This window comes from Sceloporus occidentalis, unplaced genomic scaffold, assembly GCF_023333645.1.
Source record: "Sceloporus occidentalis isolate IW3139 unplaced genomic scaffold, rSceOcc1.0.p SCAF_5, whole genome shotgun sequence".
Taxonomy (NCBI): domain Eukaryota; kingdom Metazoa; phylum Chordata; class Lepidosauria; order Squamata; family Phrynosomatidae; genus Sceloporus; species Sceloporus occidentalis.
The window spans coordinates 3,461,697-3,481,443 of record NW_028316985.1 but is presented as its reverse complement, the minus strand read 5'-3'; the positions used below and the strand labels follow the sequence as shown (position 1 = coordinate 3,481,443).

Below are 19,747 nucleotides of genomic sequence, written 5' to 3'. Positions count from 1 at the left end.
GGTTAGTGAGACCCCGGAGCCAATATTCCTCGGAACGGAACTTCCGGTCCTAACCGGAAGTGGCCGCGTCGGAGGCCTTTTGAGCGAGGGACCAAGATGGCGGCGCCCATCCCCGCGAGTGCGGCTCCCGCCCCTGAAGCCGAAGAAGGCGTTTTAGGGGCCAAAAGCAAGGCTCCTTCCGTCACCCCTCAGAAGATCCGGGAGCTGATCGATGGAGGCATCGCCCCGGAGGCGGAGGCGGAGGCGGAGGAGGCGGAGGCAGGGCCCGAAGGGTGAGCGGGAGCAGGGAAAGGGAGGGCCGGGAGGAGCCAAGGCGAGGGAGCCCAGCATAGCATCCCAGAGTTGGAAGAGACCCCCCTCCAAGGGCCAGCCACTCCAGCCCCGTTCTGCCATGCAGGAACTCTCCGCCAAAGCATCCCTCACACTATAGAAGACACTATACTTCTATACTTCTATTATGCAGCCTAGAATCTCATTGGTCTTGTTAGCTGCCGCATCGCACTGTTGACTCATGTTCAATGTGTGGCCTACTTGGGCTCCCAGATCCCTTTCACATATAACTCTCATTCAGCCAGGCCTCCCCCATAATCCTATATCTGTGCAGTTCATTTGTTCCCCCAGCCTCACGTCACTGGAGTAAACAGCCCTTAACACAGGCTAAGCTGACCTCCAGGTTATCTCTAGCAAGCCCTGGCTGTTTAGATGCCCCACACACTCCTTATTTTCCCCCTGTCTCTGCTAGTTAGCAGACCCACATCCGACGTGAAAAGGGGTTGCCTGGCTGAACCCACATAACAGGCTCCCCATTTGTGCATCAGGTGGGGCCACAGGTTTGCTTCCAAACAGAGATGCAGGGGGAAGGTAAGGAGGATGAGCACATGAACACCCATCATCCCCATGCTGGCCTAGGGACCAACTCAGATTGGCTCCTGGGCCAGGCAAGCACAGGCCAAGCCCCTGCTTTCCTGGCCCATATGCTCAGGATCCCGGTCTACTTCCTCAGATACATAGATTAAGCGAGTAGACCAAAGCCTACAGAACTTATGCTACAACTATTTTCACTCAGCCTCAAAGGTACTACACAATCATTGCATACTGTTATTCCAGACTAACATAGCCATGTTTCTGAGAGGTAACTTGATAGCCATGCTTAAATATCTGAATCGAAGATGTTGTATTGAGGATGGAGCAAGCTTGCTTTCTGATGCTCCAGAGAATAGAACCCAGAACAATGGACTCAAGCTCCAGGAAAAGAGATTCCACCGAAACTTTAGGAAGAGCTTCCTGATGGTAAGAGCTAGTTGACAGGGGAACACATTGTTATTGTTATTATTATTATTAACCTTTGTTTATAAAGCGCTGTAAATTTACACAGTGCTGTACATACAATCTTTTCAATTGGACGGTTCCCTGCCCTCAGGCTTACAATCTAAAAAGACACGACACAAAAGGAGAAGGGAGTGGTGGTGGGGAAGGGGATGAGGACCAACAGTCCCACATTCCCTCAGTCTTTGGAGATTTTTAAATGGAGGCTGGGTGGCCATTTGTCATGGGTGCTTTGCAGAATGGAGCTGGACTGGATGGCCCTTAGTAGTCTTCTTCTATTCTATGATTCTGTTATTCCATGGATTGGGTCAGGAAGCTGTGACATGGTGGATTTAGAAGAGGGAAATAATTAAACCTATGATGGAAAATGTGATTAAAAGAGATTTAAACAACAAAAACACCATCTGAGCATCTTTCTTGGGTTGACGTAGCAACTAAGAACATAAGACAAGCCAGGCAGACTCAGGTCCAGTAGTCTGTTTTTACAGTGGCCAGCTGGATACCAAAAAGGGAAGCCCACCCAGGAGACATAAGGGCAATAGGTCCCTTCTGCTCTTGCTGCCCACCTGCTGATATACAAAGAGGCACTTTGCCTTTTGTACCAGAAAAGGGATGTTCATTTTCTAAAGCTGACTGGTAGCGCTTCCCCATCATTTTTAGTGTGAGTCAGGTCATATCCTCAGGATGCTGGATTACTAGAAAGATTGGGCTGAAAATGGTGCTTAGTGAAAGAAGCATTTTAAAAATGTACATCTCTTCCTAAGAACAATTTGATGAATATCATCACTTCGTGTCACTCTTAGGAGTATTCAGAGTTTGTTGTTACAGTGTGTGTTTTAGAGAAACGTGAAAGATTTTTTTAACAGTGACTTTCCAAAGAGATAAATGTGTGAGCCATTTCAACATAAAATGGAAAAGAAAGACTCATGAGGCATTGCGAAGTCAAAGGCTTTCATGGCCAGCATCCATAATTTTTTGTGGGTTTTTTGGGCGATGTGGCCATGTTCTAGAAGAGTGTATTCCTGACATTTCACCAGCATCTGTGTTCTCTGAAGATGCCAGCCACAGATGCTGGCGAAACGTCAGGAATACACTCTTCTAGAACATGGCCACATCGCCCAAAAAACCCACAAAAAACTAATCATGAGGCATCTTTGAGACTGATATATTTTAGCATGGGTTTTTATAGAAATCTGCACCTTGCAAATGCATTTCATGGGTAAATTCATCTGAAGAAGGGGCTGATATCAACAAATTGGTTAGTCTTGAGGCCTTGTCTGAGACCTTTGGAAGAGATTAACTGGTTTGTTTTTGGCATGAACTTTTGTGGCTATCAGACCACTTCTTCAGATGCACTTATCCATGACATACATGCATGCATGACAAGAAGCAGATTTTCCATGAAAGCTCTTGATAAAATAACCTCAAAGGCACTGCTTAACTTCTCCCTTTCCGTCTTTCTAGTGACATGCAAACACTGAATGAACAAAAGATCTGGGCTTGTTTCATTCATAGTAATTACTGTCCTGGGTAAAAGCTCCTGGGTCAGCAGGCCAGGATTGCTAGTCTTAAACTTTCTTGAAGAAAACAGTGAGGAGACAAGCTCCAAGCGCTCTGAGATGGTCAACTGTTCATTCAGTATTTATAAAATGCCCAATGCATTTCGGCCTTAGTTATAAAAGGCCTTGTTCAGAGGCTAGAAACAAATACATATCTATTATAAGTATTAAAAAGACTATCTTGGCAATTTTAAGGTTTTATGGAAAGGGAAACTTATTTCCATTGCTGCTCTGAACAGAAAATTGTCATAGTTTATGGTCTCTTTCCTGCATTTCAGAAAGGAGATGTCTGCCTTTTATGAAGTGGCAAATGGGTCTCCCCAGACTGAAGAGCTGCATCTTGAAGCCACCAGCAAAGAAGCCTTCTTCGGCAGAGTAGAAACATTTACCATATCCTTTTCTCCCTACTAACTGATATTGATGTATCATTGATGTTATGGGGGGTTAAATAAACCTAGGAATGGGTAACTTCAAGGGATCTGGAAGCCATTTTTGCTTCCCTGTTGACTTCAGCAGGACTCATCCACTCTCATCTTTAATACTGCATGTAAAAATAGCCAGTTTACCTTCAATAGTGCCTCCAAAGCACACATTTGGATATTTAGAGGTTATTTTTCTGTAGCATGAAGGAAGTTAGGCTGGCCCCATCTCTTTCAAGCTTCTTGCAGACAACCAAAACAATGTTCCATGTGACCTTTAATGTCTGAAATTGATTCCTGAAATTGTTAAACTTTTGAAGTACAACTGGTCACTTCTAGGCTGGTCTCCCCATCAACATGGGACAAGGGGGAGCCATATATGGAGCCATGGTAGCTTTACCCTGCCTATGAAGCGAATGAGCTTGTGGAGGATAATCAAGACCCGCCTAGTAAAACACTGGGGATTATGCCTGCCATTTGGGGATTTGAAAAGTGGCAAATGGAAGGAATTGCTGACAGTCTTCACAACTGCATTCCCATTCTGTGAGTGCTGAGAGGCAGTGTGGCATAGGTTTTGCCAGGGACTGTCAAGCCATATACTATTAGGGCAGGAAGGGAAATGCTGAGTTTCATCTGCAGAGCTCTTACACTGCACTGAGCCATGTAGGCATACTGAATGAACTTGTAAAACAAAACCTTGGTTCTTGATGTTATGTGGTGCTGGTTTTGAAGGGTCTGCATATAGTCCCCCCCCCCAATGTTTTGAAAACATTTTAGTATTTTTTATTGTTTTAATGTATGATTGTTTAATTGTATATTTTATACTTTCATTTAACTTTTGTATTGTGTTTAATCTGTATTGATTTAAAATGTTGTTAGCCACCTTGAGTCCCATTATTGAGAGAAAGGCAGGATATAAATGAATAATAATAATACTGTTTTTGAGAGCTAATGTGGTGTAGTGGTTTGAGTGTTGAATTACAACTCTGGAGACCAGGGTTCAATTTCCCGCTTGGCCATAAAACCCACTGGGTGTCCTTGGGCAAATCACATGCTCCCAGACTCAGGGGAAAGCAATGGCAAACCTCTGTTGAAGAAATCATGCCAAGAAAACCCCATGATAGGTTCACCTTAGGGCTGCCATAAGTCGGAAGCAACTTGAAGGCACACAACAACATTTTTTCTGTATTTAAAAGTTTTCTGCTTTGCCCTTCTACATCAGAAGATTTGAGAACAGTGTACAATTCTTTTATTTATTTATTTATTTATTTATTTATTTATGGGATTTATATCCCACCTTTCTCCCAAAATCGGATTCAAGGTGGTTAAACAACTTCAAATTAAAACAGTAAAAGATCAACAGTCTTAAAACATACTAAACAGTGTAACAGGTTAAAAATGACACCTGTGCATGTACAAGTTGAATAAAATCACCTTGTTTTGAACTGTACCAAGTTCTCCTTAATGCCAGCACTCTCTCAAGTGGGCAGGGAAACCCCATGAGTTGTCTCCCCTGATCTGTGCCAAGTATGGATGGACCAATGTTGAGTGTGACATGTTGAAGTGTGCCAGCTGCCAGGCTTACCTCTGCGCCAGTTTGCAACTAGCCTTCGACTTCAACAAATGTAAGAACTTGGCAGTGTTGAAATTGATAGGCAGATCTAGGCCCTGCTCTAGACCCTGCGATTTGAGTGAAATGAGTACCCAGCTTGTTGGCGTCAATTAGCTTACACATTGTAAACTGTCTTAGGGAGTGCTTAGTTTAATGATAAGTGGTATAGAAATGTACTTGCTATTGCTATATTGCAGATTTTTCAAAAGTACACATTCTTCTCATGTGCATTTTTAAAAAGTACACACATTTGTTTGGAATCTGATTGCAAATTCAGAAATACGCAGATCTCTGACTGCTAAATGTATTCATGTCCACTTTTGCGTTATGGAGATGTGAATCATGTAAGCTCATGTAATCATGCAAACCCAGCCAATTTCTCACTCATAACTAATTTAGAGGCTGACACTAACACTGAAAAAAACCAGCTGTTTAGTAACACTCAGTGACAGAATAACAGGAATACACAAGCATTAGTAGAGCCTCCCTGGATTGATCAACCCAATGGCCTGTTGCGTTTAACATTTTGCTTTCCAGAGTGGCTGATGGGAAGACAAAAAACAGGATAAAAATATTACAGTAACATAAATGGAGCCCCCAGCAACTGGAATTCACACTTAAGTCTCCGACTGATGCAGTAACTAAGGATGGCATCTCCCCTCTAGATGCCTGTTTGGCGTCGGTAATGGGCTGGATGAGGGAGAACAAACTCAGTGTGAATCCAGGGAAAACGGAAGTACTGGTGATAGGTTCCCCAGTTCCAGGTGGTGAGATCTGTCACCCGGTCCTGAATGGGGTCACGCTCCCCTTGAAGGACTCGGTGTGCAGCTTGGGATTGCTCCTTGATTCGTCGCTCCAGCTAACATCTCAGGTGGATGCGACGGTCAGGAGTGCTTGTTATCAGCTTCGGTTGATACGCCAGTTGCGTCCCTACCTGGACAGTAGGGACCTTGAAACTGTTGTACATGCTTTAGTAACCTCTCGATTGGACTTCTGCAATGCGCTGTACATGGGGCAACCCTTGTACCAAACCCGGAAGCTGCAAATGGTGCAGAATATGGCAGCTAGACTGGTCGCTGGTAGCTCCAGGTCGGACCATATTACACCCATCTTAAAAGACCTTCACTGGCTGCCTATTCGCTTCCGAGCTCAATACAAGGTGTTGGTTTTGACCTATAAAGCCCTAAATGGCTTGGGCCCAGGGTACTTGGAGGACCGCCTCTCCCCATATAATCTACCCCGCACACTCAGAACATCTGGGACAAATCTGTTGGAGGTCCCTAGGTCACATTTCGTGAGGACCTCACAGAGGGCTTTTGCCATCATCGCCCCCTCTCTTTGGAATAAGCTCCCCATGGAGCTCCGCTCCGCTGCATCGTTAGACACTTTTAAGAAAAAGTTAAAAACGTATTTATTTCGGCTGGCATTCCCACCTTAGTCAAATTTTTTTTCTCTGCCCCTTGTTTTTCCTTTTGACCCCGGACCATTGTAAATCGATTTTTCCATTTCCTGCCCTTGACATACGTGTTTTATACTGAATCCTGTTCCCTTCCTTGTAGCAATGTTTTTAACTTTTATTGTATTGTTTTTATCTTATATTGTAATCTTCTTAGCCCTTGTAAGCCGCCTTGATCATCTTTTTGGAAAGGCGGGGTAAAAATAAAAATTATTATTATTATTATTATTATTATTATTATTATTATTATTATTATTATTAGGGCCTGTTACAGACTGCCAAAATAAAGCTGCTTTGGGTCTCTTTGGGGATATGCTGTTTAAATGATGCATGCATCCTAAGAGTCAGGAGATTGCGCCAAAGCCACACTCCATTCCTAAGCGCTGGAGTGCAGCTTTGGTGCAGCTTCCGGATTCTTAGGATGCATGCATAATTTAAACAGCATACCTCCAAAGAGACCTGAAGCAGCTTTATTTTGGCAGTCTGTAACAGAGGCCATAGTCTGATCTTGGAAGTGTCATATTACCAGCATCTTTTTATTGAATTAAATGTATATTCCACTTTTCTGGCAAAAATGTTACTCAGCAAGAGTCTAGTCTGCAGAGTACACAAGACTTCTTCAGATGTTTGTTCCTCATCTTGGAAGGTGCTTTTGCTCAGGATATGTCTTTCTCTTCCAGACAAGGAGAGGTGTTTAGAGTTGAAGAATGCTTTATCAACAGCTCATGAGAAGTTCTGCTTCTGGCCAGACAGTCCCTGCCCAGGTAAGTGATATGACACTGAAGGAGAAACTTTCCCAGTTTTGCCTTCAAGAATGGAGGCATAGTGAATAGGCAACATCAGTTTATTTAACAACAGAGTGAAGTCTATATGGTAGTAGTGAAGCTGAGCAATCTGGCATCAAAGCAAATGTACACCATACCATTTATAACAGTTTGGAATAATCTGTTCAGCAACAGCATACAACAACACATACCACATCATTGAAGATATGTTTGCCAGTCGTGCAATAGTGGCATTAAGCTGTAACAGAATGTTACCACGTAAAAACTATCCATGATGAACCTTTTCCTTACCTATTAGTAGAAGTGCTGGTTAGTTGGTGCCAAAGTTTAATTTGCTTTTTTCTTGAGATTTCAAAGAGCTTAATAACTTTATTCAGGGTTTCTGCCCCTTGACTGAGAATACTTTTCCTTTAGTATGGCTCTTCTGTACTTTGGTCTTATGGTCGCCTTCTGGCCTTTGCCTTCCATACTAAGAAGTGGAAATTAAGAGGAAGAAGCAAGGTCATGCCTGAAAATAGGGATGCTCCAGCTATTGACAAACCCCCACTTTTCCCTTTGGGAGAAAGAGATGCACTCTGAAGGGCAGGCTATGATCTGGCATACATACATATGTGTATGGAGATACACAGACCATTCCTCAGTATTAAGGTTCTTAGGGTCACTTGTCTTGTGACTAGGAGCCTCTAGAATTAGTGTTGACTCTTTTCTTCCAAGAAAGAAATGGACACTGACAGCGCTGTGGAGTCAACACACCAAATCTTTGAATCCAGTTCCGACTCCTCTATTTTTCTATTCTTCAACTCAGACTTCTTTATCAATAGCAGATGTATATTAATACTAGTTGAGTCTTCCTTATCTGAAATTTTTGGGACCCAGAAGTGTTTGGATTTTGGGTTTATGTATTTATTTGCTTTTGGAATACCTGTATTTGCATATGGTACATAATAGATAAGATTTCCCGTCACCATGTATGGACGTGAGAGCTGGACAGTGAAGAAAGCTGATAGAAAGAAAATTGATTCATTTAAAATGTGGTGCTGGAGAAGAGTGGTGAGCCCTTTGAAATGGGCTTGACATGGATAAAAATTTACACCTGAACAAAATAGAGAGCTGCTACAGATGACCACTCCATCAGTTTGTTGCCCTTCCATTATCTCCTATGAAATGATACAGTTGATGTCCTTTTTTGCTTTGTTTCTTCTTGATCAGATCGCTTTTTTGTCTTGTTGGTGGATGAGCCCCTTGCCCTTCTCAGTGATTTTCAAGAGCGCTTTCAAGGCCTTTGCCAGCTGGAGCTTCAGCTGCCCTCTTTAAAAACAGAGGATCTCAAGAGCATGGTATGTTTTTGTGTCCTCCACAATCCCCTTACAGCTGATGGGAGGGAGGAGGTCAGAATAGGGGAGGGTCTTTTTTGGTAATAGGCTTTAAATATCCAGTTCAGGTATTAGTTTGACATTGCAGAAACAGCATCAAGTCAGCAACAGCTCAACAGCTGGTTATTGTTGTGTGCAGAATTTTTCTCCTCATCTACAAGACACTTTTTGTCAAGTCTTATGAGTCTTCACCATTGCAATAATGGTTTTCATGCAAATTCTGTAATTATGGTATTTGATGCCTTCTTGCATTGCCTCCTGTAGCCAAACTATGGTATTTCATTCCTCCTTGCATTGTCTTCTGAACTTTCAGTAGCAATAGAAATAGCAAATACATTTTTATACCGTCTATCAGTGAACTAGCACTCCATAAGCAGTTTACAATGTGTTAGCCAAATGCCCCCAACAAGCTGGGTACTCATTTTACCAACATACAAAAGGATGGAAGGCTGAGTGGACCTTGGAGCCCTCCTCTAGGATTGAACTTACAATGTTGTGGCCACAGTGCTGGCATTAACCATTGCACCACCAGGGCGCCTTTCAAAGGGTCATTCACACTCTTCGGATCAAATGTCCAATCTTTCTGTATATGTCTTCTTTTTTTTTTGTCTGTGTTTTGTGGTATTAAGGAAAAGTAATAAGTTTTTGCACTGAGACATTTTCAGCAAATTGCAGAAATTGCAGATGCTTTGATGTCAGGAAAGTAATTGTTGTCTTATTCATCTACTGGAGGCAGGAAATCTCAAGGATGAACAAACTCTGTGGCTGTACAGACAAGCCCCAAAGAGGCGGCCTGCAGCCACTCCTTTTCGCACTGGATTGGGGCCAGGGCAGCCTCACCGGCAGCCCTGTGGCCCCAATCCGGTGTTTTTCTGGGCCACAGAGAAGCTCCCTGATCATAGTAAAATAAAATTTGAACCCACTGTTTTGATAGGGGTGTCTCTCCAGTCTTTGGCATGGAGCCATGGCAATTAAAGTGGTGTCAAACTGGATTATTTCTGCCGTGTGGATGCAGCCTACAAAATCTTATGTTAACAACTTCTTTCACTCAGTTAGTCTCAAAGGTGCTACAAGATCCCTTTGCATGCTGATAGTCCAGCCTAACTCAGTTATGTATCTGAATTCTCCCCTCACTGCTATTTGTTATTGCTTGATTGGTTTTCCAGTTCTTGACAGAGGAGAAGATCAGCCACCTGCTACAGCTTATTGAGGAGGAAGCTAACTACAAAACAGAGGATGAGAAAAGCCCAGTCAAGCGGGCTTCAGACCACTTCCAAATCCACATCACGGCTTGCGTCTTGGCCCTCTGTGGCTGGACTAGTAGGTATGTAGGCAACACAAGTTAAGCTTATTCATTAATCACTCCCTGTCCTTCTCTAATTCTGTGATTCCAAAAAGTGTTTCTGGACGTCTTCCCAAAGAGGCTGGACAGCTACCTGCTGGGGATGCTTTAGCTGCAGGTCCTGCATTGAGCAGGGGGCAATGAAAAGGCCCTGTCTCTTGTCACTATCAGCTGTGCCTCTGTCTTAAAGGGAATGCCAAGAAGGGCTCCTCCCTCTGATCTTAGACACATCTGGGAAATTCTGGCAGTTGCAGTAAAAAAAGTAACTTCTGCTTCTGAATTTACCATGCCATGTAGAATGCACAGTCTAGTCATTAGATAGCAAAGTTATGCATTGGCTTAGTTAGGATTGATTTCCTTAGCATTGTGCATGAATATAGTTATGCAGTTGGCCCTCCATTTTTGTGAGGGATCAATTCCAGCCCTTCCCTCCCTCCCTGAGAAAATGGAGACCTGCCAATATTCAAGCCCCATAGGCTTGAAAGGGGTGCATGCCTGCAAGCACGTGCAGGGTGTGCATTGCAGGGGCGTGCCCCATTGAAAATAATATAGATCTTCTGTGAATATTCAAGACCGAAGACCTCAAGTCCATGAGAACAGAGGATGACTGAATATATTTAAGATACCATAAGTCTTGATGGAGGATTTAAAAGGCTCTAAAGCAGAAAGTGGTAGCTTTCAGACCTCATTGTGTGTGCGTACAAACCTCCAAGTCCCTTGTTGACTTAGAATCATAGAATGACAAAATTGGAAGAGACCCCAAGGGTCATGCAGTCCATGCCTATTCTGCCATGCAGGAAGACACTATTAAAGCGCTCTAGACAGATGGCCATCCAGCTTCTGTTTAAAAACCTTCAAAAAACCTTCCACCACACTTGGAGGCAGTGCCTGGGGTTTTCTTAGACAAGAAATCCTCACAAGGTGGTTATGCCAGTTCCTTCCTCTGAATTAGAACTTATAAGCACCAGATATCCGTTTGCAGTCTCCCATCTAAGTATTAGCCAGAGCTGACCCTGCTTAGCTTCTAACATCAATCTGGATCTGGTGCCTTGGGGGCATTTAGGCCTTTTTAGACCTCATTACCCACCCCTTCTCCAAATGCCAGTTTTATTGCCCACATGTTAATTCAGCCCTCAGACTCAGTCATTAGCACAAGAGCCAGAGCCAAACTCTTAAGCACCAAAATGGAAATCCAATAGCATCTTGCTTAAAATGCTTTCAGCAGAGTGACCCCGAAGATTGGGTGACAGAAGCCTCTTAGTATTTGGCAGACAACTTGGCACTGCAGGGCTCTCAATTTCCAATTAGAACCTTTTAGAAAAGTGTTTTTTGTGGCTCAGCAGCAGAGTGGAAAAAGATCCCTGGTTCATTCTTTGGCATCTGCAGGAGTGGACAACTTGTGGCTCTCCGGGTGTTTTTGCTGTTTTTAAAAATTTATCTCCCATCTATTCCTTAGAATTGGGGCTCAAGGTGGATTACAAATGTTAAAATAGATTTTAAAAAATATTGGTAGAAACATGTGAACAGTTGTCAAAAAAATAAAGCAGCAGTAAAGTTAAAAAAGAGGAGCAGCATGTCATACTGGTTTGAGTGTTGGACTATGACTCTGGAGACCAGGATTCGAATCCCCGCTTGGCCCTGGAAACCCACTGGGTGACCTTGGGCAAGTCACACACTCTCAGACACTTTTCTTAGGCAAGGAAGACTCAGAGTGGTTCTGCCAGTTTCTTCCTCTGAAATAGATCCTACAGCACCTGAGATTCCTTGGCAGTCTCCCAGTCAAGCAGTCACCAGTGCTGGCCCTGCTTGGCTTTTGAGATCAGATAGGATCTAATATTTTTATGATATTTGCTAAAAAAAAAACTTAAATTACCCCTCCTACTATGAAAACTGGGAATGGCAGAACCATGGACTATGTCTAAGTAACAAATTGTAAGCCGCTTTGATAGCCTTAGCTGAAGAGCAGGGTATAAATAATAATAATAATAATAATTATTATTATTATTATTATTATTGACATCAGGTTGGAGGGAGCTGGTAAAAGGCTTTGTATGGGTGAGTACAATCTAGGGGTCCCTTTTAACCATCTGTCACTTCTGATTTTTTTTTAAAAGAGGGGGAGTTGTGTTGGTTACCTCTTGCTCTAGAGGAGATCTGCTGCTCCTAGAGACTTCCAGAAACAGTGTTTGTCATATTTTAGCAAGAAAAGAAACAGGATGGGTGGGTGGGGTTTGAAAGTGTCCAGGAGTGGCCCAAGGGTTGCACAAATAGTCATGGGGAACATGCTACAACCTCTATGCTTCTCTGAGGTATTTTTGTGATTGTTATTTGCCATCAGTCGACTTCGACGTATGGCAATCCTATGAATGGGAGACCTCCAGGATCCCCACTTATCAACTACCCTGCTCGAGTCTTACAAATTCAAGAGCTGAATACACTGTCCAAATTTTAAAAACCATTATAGGCCAGTCTCATCCACCAGACTTTTCCGGATGATTTTAATAATGAATTTGAAATGATGAATTTTAAATGTGGATTGTTTTAATATCTTCTTTGTCCTTTTAAACTGGTGTGTATTTTAACTTATATCTTTTTAGCTGATGTTGTTTGTTGATATTGTTCCCCGCCTCAATCTGTGGAGAGAGGCGGGAAAGATATTATTATTATTATTATTATTATTATTATTATTATTCTCAGGGATGTGGGCTCCTTGATTGATCCCTGATATACAGTCTGCCCTCCACATTTGTGGCTTTGACTTTTGCAGATTTGATTCTGCACAGACTTGATTAACATGTACTCTCTAGGAATCTCTAGGTCCTCCAGCATGACTCTGTCGTCAACTTCTGCCAAAAGTAACACTGGAGGACCTAGAGATTCCTAGAACACTTCTCCAAGCACTTGTAGATCCTCTAGCGCAATTCATGGTCAACGCCTGTCAGATCTTGACCACAGAATTGCCCAGGGGGACTTACAGATTCCTAGTGAGGTGTTCTCTCAGGTAAAAAAAAAAGTGTTCATTTATTTGTGGTTTTTCCACTTTCATGGGGGTCCTGTACCCCTAACCCCAACGAACTCCAGTGGGGGGGTCCCCTGTATAGTGTTAAATTGATGGATACAGGGTGCTGCTTTAGCTTCTCACTTCTTCTTTGGTTGAGGTTTTCTTCCTCTTTCCACATAGCCCTTCTTCTGGCTCCGTCCATCTCCCCTTGATCACCTGTTGCCGCTGCATGAGGAAGGCAGGGCTGTGGGGCTTCCACCAGATTGAATCTGCCCTTCCTGAGAGCGAGCCATCCCCAGGCTTTACCAACACCCCCAGCACTACTCCAGATGGGCGCTCCGATAAAGTCCCTACGGTGCCCACCTCTCCTCGCCGGATGATGACCCGAAGCCGGGATCTGAATGTTCCCTTTGGATCTGAGCAGGTAGGCCTTGGCTCTTGTGGTTCTCCAAATCTTGGAAAGGTAAAACATTGAATTGCAGTGAATGAAACTAACCAGAAGTGTTATGATCCTTGTCATAGCTGATATAATAACCAGGGATGTCAGCAGACAGGTAGCTGTGTTAGTCTGTTGCAGCAAAAACTGGTGGCATTTTGAAGCCCCAAAAGTTTTGTTTGCCATAAGATGCTGTGCTGTGCCAGTTAGGGCAACCCTGTCCTAGGGCTTTCTTGGCAAATTTGTTCAGAAGGGGGTTGCCTTGGTCTTCACTGAGTGAGAGAGAAGGTGACTGGTCCGAAGTCATCCAGTGAGTTTCCTTGATTGAGCAGGGATTCGAACTCTTGTCTCTCAAAGTCCCAATTTAATACCAAAACAGTATACCCTGCTGTTTTTTGCTGTTGTGTGCCTTCAAGTCGTTTCCAACTTACAGCGACCCTAAGGTGAGTCACCTGTCACAGGATTTTCCTGGCAAGTTTCATCAGAGGGGGTTTGCTGTTGCTATCCTCTGAGGCTGGGAGAGTGTGATTTGCCCAGGGTCAGCCAGTGGGTTTTCAACCAAGCAGAGAATCAAACTCTGGTCTCCAGTGTCCTAGCCCAACCCTCAAACCTCTATGCCACATTGGCTCTCTGCACCCTGCTGGCTTGCCCATAAAAGTAAAAGGTAAAGGTATTTCCCATTGACAAGGTTGTCAAGTCATGTCTGACCATACAGCTGGTGCTCATCTCTGTTACTAAGCCAAAGAGCCAGCGTTGTCAGAGATTACTCTGTGATCATGTGGCCAGCATGATCCACTTGCATTTGCATGCTTTCGAACTGCTAGGTTGGCAGAAGCTGGGACTAGTGATGGGAGCTCACTCCATCATGCGGCACCTGGGCCTCAGACTGCCAACCTGCCGGTCTTTCAGTCAACAGAATCAGCGTCTTAACCACTTGAGCCACCGCATGCCATAAAAGCTGGCACCAAATAAAGATAGTCTTTAGGGTGCCATCTTTTTAATAAGAGGCAGAGTAGGGATGCGTTCTATCACAGTGAAGTCGAAGGCTTTCATGGCTGGCATCCGTAGTGGGTTTTTTGGGCTATGTGGCTGTGTTCTGGAAGAATAAATTCTTCCAGAACACAGCAACATAGCCTGAAAGACCCCCCCAAAAACGTTCTATCAATCTTTCCTGCTAAATGCCTTCAAAACATTTTTTATTAGGGTGTGCGTGTGCACGTCTAGAGCTCTCCCCTTTTAACTCAAACCTCTGCTTGCCAGGAGAAGAGTCCATCTCCAGTGATCAGCCGCATGCGGAGCTGGGATGGCTCAAACCCAGGTGAACGCATGGACACAGAAGCAGCCAGCCCCACCACCAGGAGCCGTCCTGTCACCCGCAGCATGGGCCAAGGCGACGTCTGCGGCCTGGGGGCGGAGATGCCCTCCAGCCCTCTCAGGAAGGCCAAGCGGGCTCGCCTCTTCTCCTCCAGCAGCACAGTGAGTGCTGGGCCAAAGTTGGGTCTCTGCCACTAGGCAGATGGTTTTGGAGCAGTGCCTTCATTTTGCAGCCAAACCTGCGAACTGGATTTTGCAGGGAGTGCTTTCCCTGTCTCTCCCCTACTCCCCCATCTTTCCCTCTGTGGCACTGAACAAGTGGGCCACTCCCAGTGAAACAACTTTCCCTCTCTGCCAGGATTCCTGCGCCCGAAGCTTCTTTGACCCTGTCTCCCAGCACCGCGACTGGTGTCCTTGGGTCAATCTTGTGAAGGAGAGGCCATCCTTCGAAGCCACAGGGGACCACACAGAGGAGGGAAAGGACAATCTCGGTTGGCAAATGGTCTTGAAGGCTCTCCTGTCTACAAAGCAGTTGGAGAGGGCAGCAGATACGGATTCTGAGGTGAACACTTCCACTCAGGGAATTGCTGGTGTGCCCAGGTGTGGTATAGACCAGATTTGGGCATCATCTCTTCCCCATAGGGCAGGGTGGGCATAGCTCAGCCCTTTAGATGTTGGCTGCACTGTTGACTGAGCTTCTGGGAGTTGCAGTGAAATGTGTGTATTACATTTTTATCTTGTGTCTTTCAAATGGCTTTTTGCAGTTTCAAATCATGGGTGTTTTTCTATAGTAGTTAGTTGTTTTAAAATTTTTGCATCATCAGATTTGTAGTTGTAACTTATTTTAACTTATTTGAGAGCTGCCTTGGCTCCCTTACTGGGAGACAGGCAGGAGCAAAATAAAAGAAAAGGCCATTTCCCATTGGTTGTTGCCCAGCAACAGAAGAATTCAATAAAATAAAAGACCATCTCCCATCAGATTTTGCTTCTGTCCTTCCTGGAGGGATCTGACTGGCTGCTGTAGGATGCAGGAATGGATGGACCACGGGTTTGGTCCAGCAGGGCTCTTCTGATATTCTTACCACATATGTTTTATCCAGCAAACTACTATTGCATAGTTTCCCCCCCCCCCCCCCCAGTATAGTTTTATTTAGTTGGAGATGTCCTTCTAGGTCTTCCAGTACTGGATTAGGGAATGCATAGACTTCCAAATATACCTGGACTGCAACTCCTATCATCTTTCATTATTAGCAATATTGGCTTGGGCTACTAGGAGCTCTACTCCAAGAAAGAAACTTTTCCAGGCTACACTCTAGGTGTTATTGGACAGTAGTTCCCTATCAGATTGAACCAACATAGCCAGTGATAAGGGATTATGGGACTGGCAGTACAGCAATATCAGTCAAGAATATTACATGCTCCCCAATCCTGACCTAGTCTAGCCTTGATGCCAGACTTTGAGCATCGCCCAGTGATGTCTCTCCAGCTTCTCCTTGAAGACCTCCAGCAAGGGAGAAAGCACCACTGTTCAGGTCCAATCTCTCATTGGTACCATTGGCCAATACCAAGAAGGTTTCCCTAACATTCAGCCAGAATCCATCCTCCCTCATGTAGGACTTTAGATAAGGGTAGCATGGTGTGGCCTGCATGTGGCATTCTGCCTCTGGACCTCTCTTTTTCTGCCTCTAAAGTGCCAGTCCTTCAAAGACCCCTAAACCACCAAAAACCTCTTCTTTTTTTAAAAGAAGCTGGGTTTTACTTTTGGGTGAAAAGCATCCCCAAATCCACCAAACACACTAAAATGCCCTCTCATACTCCTAAGCATTCTCTACCTACCAAAAATAATTCCATTCTGGACTGTATCCTGGCCTAAATTGTGACCAGAAGCACCATTATCTCACTTCTGGCCTTCATTTTGACCAGAATATGGTAAACAACAGACTTTTTTTTCACCCTGTCAATCAGGAATGGCTAACGTGGGAGTCAGGGAAACTACCCATCCCAGTTGCTTCCCTACCTCATCTGCAGGCCAGGATCTAGTCCTCCTCTGTAGGATGTATTTGCCTATTCTATGTAACAGCACTTCAGAGAGTTGAAAAATTCTCTCATATCCTTCCTCCATTTTCTTTTCTTCAAGCTAAAGATGCCTAATTATTTCAACCTTTCCTAAAAAGTCTTGGGCCAGTTATCTTATTTGCTCGTCTCTGAACCTGTTTACTGACATCCTTCTTTTAAAATCTGGGCCCAGAACTCAGGGTAGTCCTTCAGCAGATACCTAACTAATGCAGAACTAAAAAGGAAATTATGGTGTCTTGAAAATAACACAGCCATAAATCCTGTTTGCCTTTTTTGCAGCGGCATCACACCGCTGCATCCAGAAGTGAATAACACAGTTTACCTTTTGGCTTTAAGGTATGTCTCTCTTTCTTTCATGGTGCAGAGTCTCTCAGCGAAATCCCGCAAGGTGTTCCGGATTTTCCGCCAATGGGAAGCTGCTTGTTCCTCTTGAAGAGTTGAGCCTTGGACAGCATTGGGGGTCGCTCAGCATGACCAACGGGTCTTCTCCCTTTTCTGCTGGTAAAAAGAAGAGGACAGGAGGAAAAGAGATTATTATTTGTATTGGAGCCAAGGCTGTCCTGGAAAAACCTGCCTAGCCCTCCAAACTTGTGTACAGGAGCAAATCAAGAGGACACTGCCAACTGCCCAGAGAAGATGGATAAACTACAGTCATTGCTAGCCATTTCAGTTCCTCTTTGGCTCTGTTTCTGGAAGAAGACAGGAGAGGAGGACATCTTCCCCACGTAGGTGTGTCCTGGCGGCAGAATTAAATTGGTTTCACTCTTGCAGATCATTTCCTGTTGCCCTGGTGCAAAGGATTCTGAGAACGGTAGAACTGCAAAGTGCCTACAGGTGTCACTTAGACCTCAATTCTAAGCAAACTACAGTTCCCATCATTCCTCTGGGCAAGGAAGCCATGACATGGAAATGAAATTAAAGCCAGTGTAAGTTTTTAATGTGGCTCTGGCCTTTATGTTGAGTTTGGTAGCCAGGCTCAGACCTGGTCTGTTGAAGTCATGCTTGGGAGGCTGTGTTGTTAGCTTTTCATAAAACATTTTGTTGTTTGTTTTTATTCTTAAAATAAATAAATGAATGAATTTGATTTATTCATATAAGCAAGAAAAAGAAAAAGAACAAATGATGTTATAAGATTGACTGTGTATTCTCTGCTGAGAAATTTCATATGCCTTAAAAATCAGCTTCAGTTTGGCAATTTGTTGTTCCAAACAGCATCCTTTCACCTGGATACATTTAAGAAGTGTAAGGGCTCTTCTACACTAAAACAAGAGCTTATGTTGTCTAGTTATCTCAGCGTTGTTGTTGTTAATTTTATTTCTTTCCACCTCTCCTCAAGGCTCAAGGCAGGGTACAACATGTTAAAATACAAACACATATTAAAAAAGAAAACACATAAAACCAGCATATAAAATACAATACTGTAAAACTTTTAAAATGCACTAATACCAATGAAAAAGCCATGATTTAAAATTGACTGGGTAGGCCTGCTAGAAGAGACATGTCCTTAACGTTGTTTTAAATGCTGTCAGCATTTCCAGCTGTCGTATCTCGTCTGGTAAGTCATGCCATAGTATGGGGGGCAGCAGACGAAATTAGACTAGGACTCTGGGAGACCAGGGATCAAATCCCTGCTCAGCCATGGAAACCCCACCAGGTGATCTAGGGCAAGTCACTGGAGGAAGGCAAAAGCAAGTCCTCCAAAGAAATCTGGCAAAGGAAAGACTAGGAAAGGGTTACTGTAAATCAGAGATAATCTAAATGCACATAACAAGCGAGCCAATGTGGCGTGGTTTGAGTGTTTGTTTGACTTGGACTATAGGAGACCAGGGTTTGAATCCTTATTCAGCCATGGAAACCCCACCAGGTGCCCTTATGCAAGTCCTACTCTCTCGTCCTCAGATGCATACAGTGGCAAGCCCCCTATGAACAAATCTTGCTCCTGAAAAACATGGCCTTTGGGTCACCGTAAGATGAAAATGCATTGAAGGCATACAATATAGCAGTAGCAACAAAGATTCCCACCCACCCACTCACTGAAACCAGGAGTAAGCAAGCTCTGAAGGTCCAGGGATCCTGTAAATATGTGGACATCTTGTCTCATAAATGTTACTCGCCATTCAGGGGGGTGGGATCCATAACTTTTCATTCCAGATTTTCCAAAGGAAAAAACAAGTGGAAAAGGTTGGTTTTTTCCCCCCAGGCCTTCACATTCCTAGTTCTGCAGAACATTGGCCCACAACCAGTTGCAGTTGCCCATCCTTGTTTTAGGGTGCCAGATTTAGTAGGGAAGAAAAACAACACAGAGACAAAGGCTAGCATCCTGTTAATTATTATGATGTTAGAGTTACAACCACATTACTGTTTTGTGTTCACATTTACAATCATGGAACCAATATCATGCTCATAAATGCTCCCAAACCCACCTCAAAAGCCAAGTTGGCAGTCCCAAGCAGCAGAGATCTCTGATGCTGGTGAGTGGGGCACTTCAGCATGACAAGACCAACCCCCGCCTGCTAGTGAACAATGGGGTGAGAAGCAGAAGCAGAGATCCTTGTGGGATCCTTTCATAACTGGTGAGAGAGCAACTGATTATGGCATCCCACAGCATCTTGTTCTTTCTTGCCACAGAGCTCTATTGCACAGTATAACTGGCTGGCTTTTGAAGTGGATTTCACAAGTTAGATCTAGAGATGGAGCATATAGTTGGCCCTTTGAATCCATGGATTCTCCATCCGCAGATTCAATCATCCATGGCTTGAAAATATATATGTTATATATATATATATATATATAGTGTGTGTGTGTGTGTATACACACACACACTGAAAAGCCAACTTTGATTTTGCCATTTTATAAACAGGACACCATTTTAGTATGCCACTATATAATGTGACTTGAGCATCTATGGTTTTCTGGCACACTACGCAAATTAGAGTATAATACTCGCTAACCTTCCAGCCTCATGGGGGCTCTCTTGGCCAGTTCATCACATCTCCTTTTTGACTTCCATACTAACTATATTTATATGGTTATCTACTAACCTTGGCT

General features: G+C 43.8%; 1 protein-coding gene across 2 annotated transcripts; it reads left to right on the top strand.

Moving 5' to 3' along the window:
* The first annotated feature begins 35 nt into the window (after positions 1 to 35).
* On the top strand, positions 36 to 17,783 carry ZC3HC1 (zinc finger C3HC-type containing 1). Of its 2 annotated transcripts, none has more exons than XM_089527407.1 (10): positions 36 to 272; positions 3,164 to 3,275; positions 4,779 to 4,929; positions 7,053 to 7,136; positions 8,367 to 8,494; positions 9,697 to 9,854; positions 13,054 to 13,297; positions 14,570 to 14,785; positions 14,982 to 15,185; positions 17,064 to 17,783. In XM_089527407.1, the coding sequence occupies exons 1-10, from the start codon at positions 97 to 99 to the stop codon at positions 17,130 to 17,132; spliced, it is 1,542 nt and encodes a 513-aa protein (XP_089383533.1). In that variant the 5' UTR covers positions 36 to 96; the 3' UTR covers positions 17,133 to 17,783. The 2 variants fall into 2 exon arrangements, with proteins under 2 accessions (XP_089383533.1, XP_089383534.1); XM_089527408.1 differs by lacking the exon at positions 36 to 272 and adding an exon at positions 1,090 to 1,290.
* The last annotated feature ends 1,964 nt before the right edge of the window (positions 17,784 to 19,747 follow it).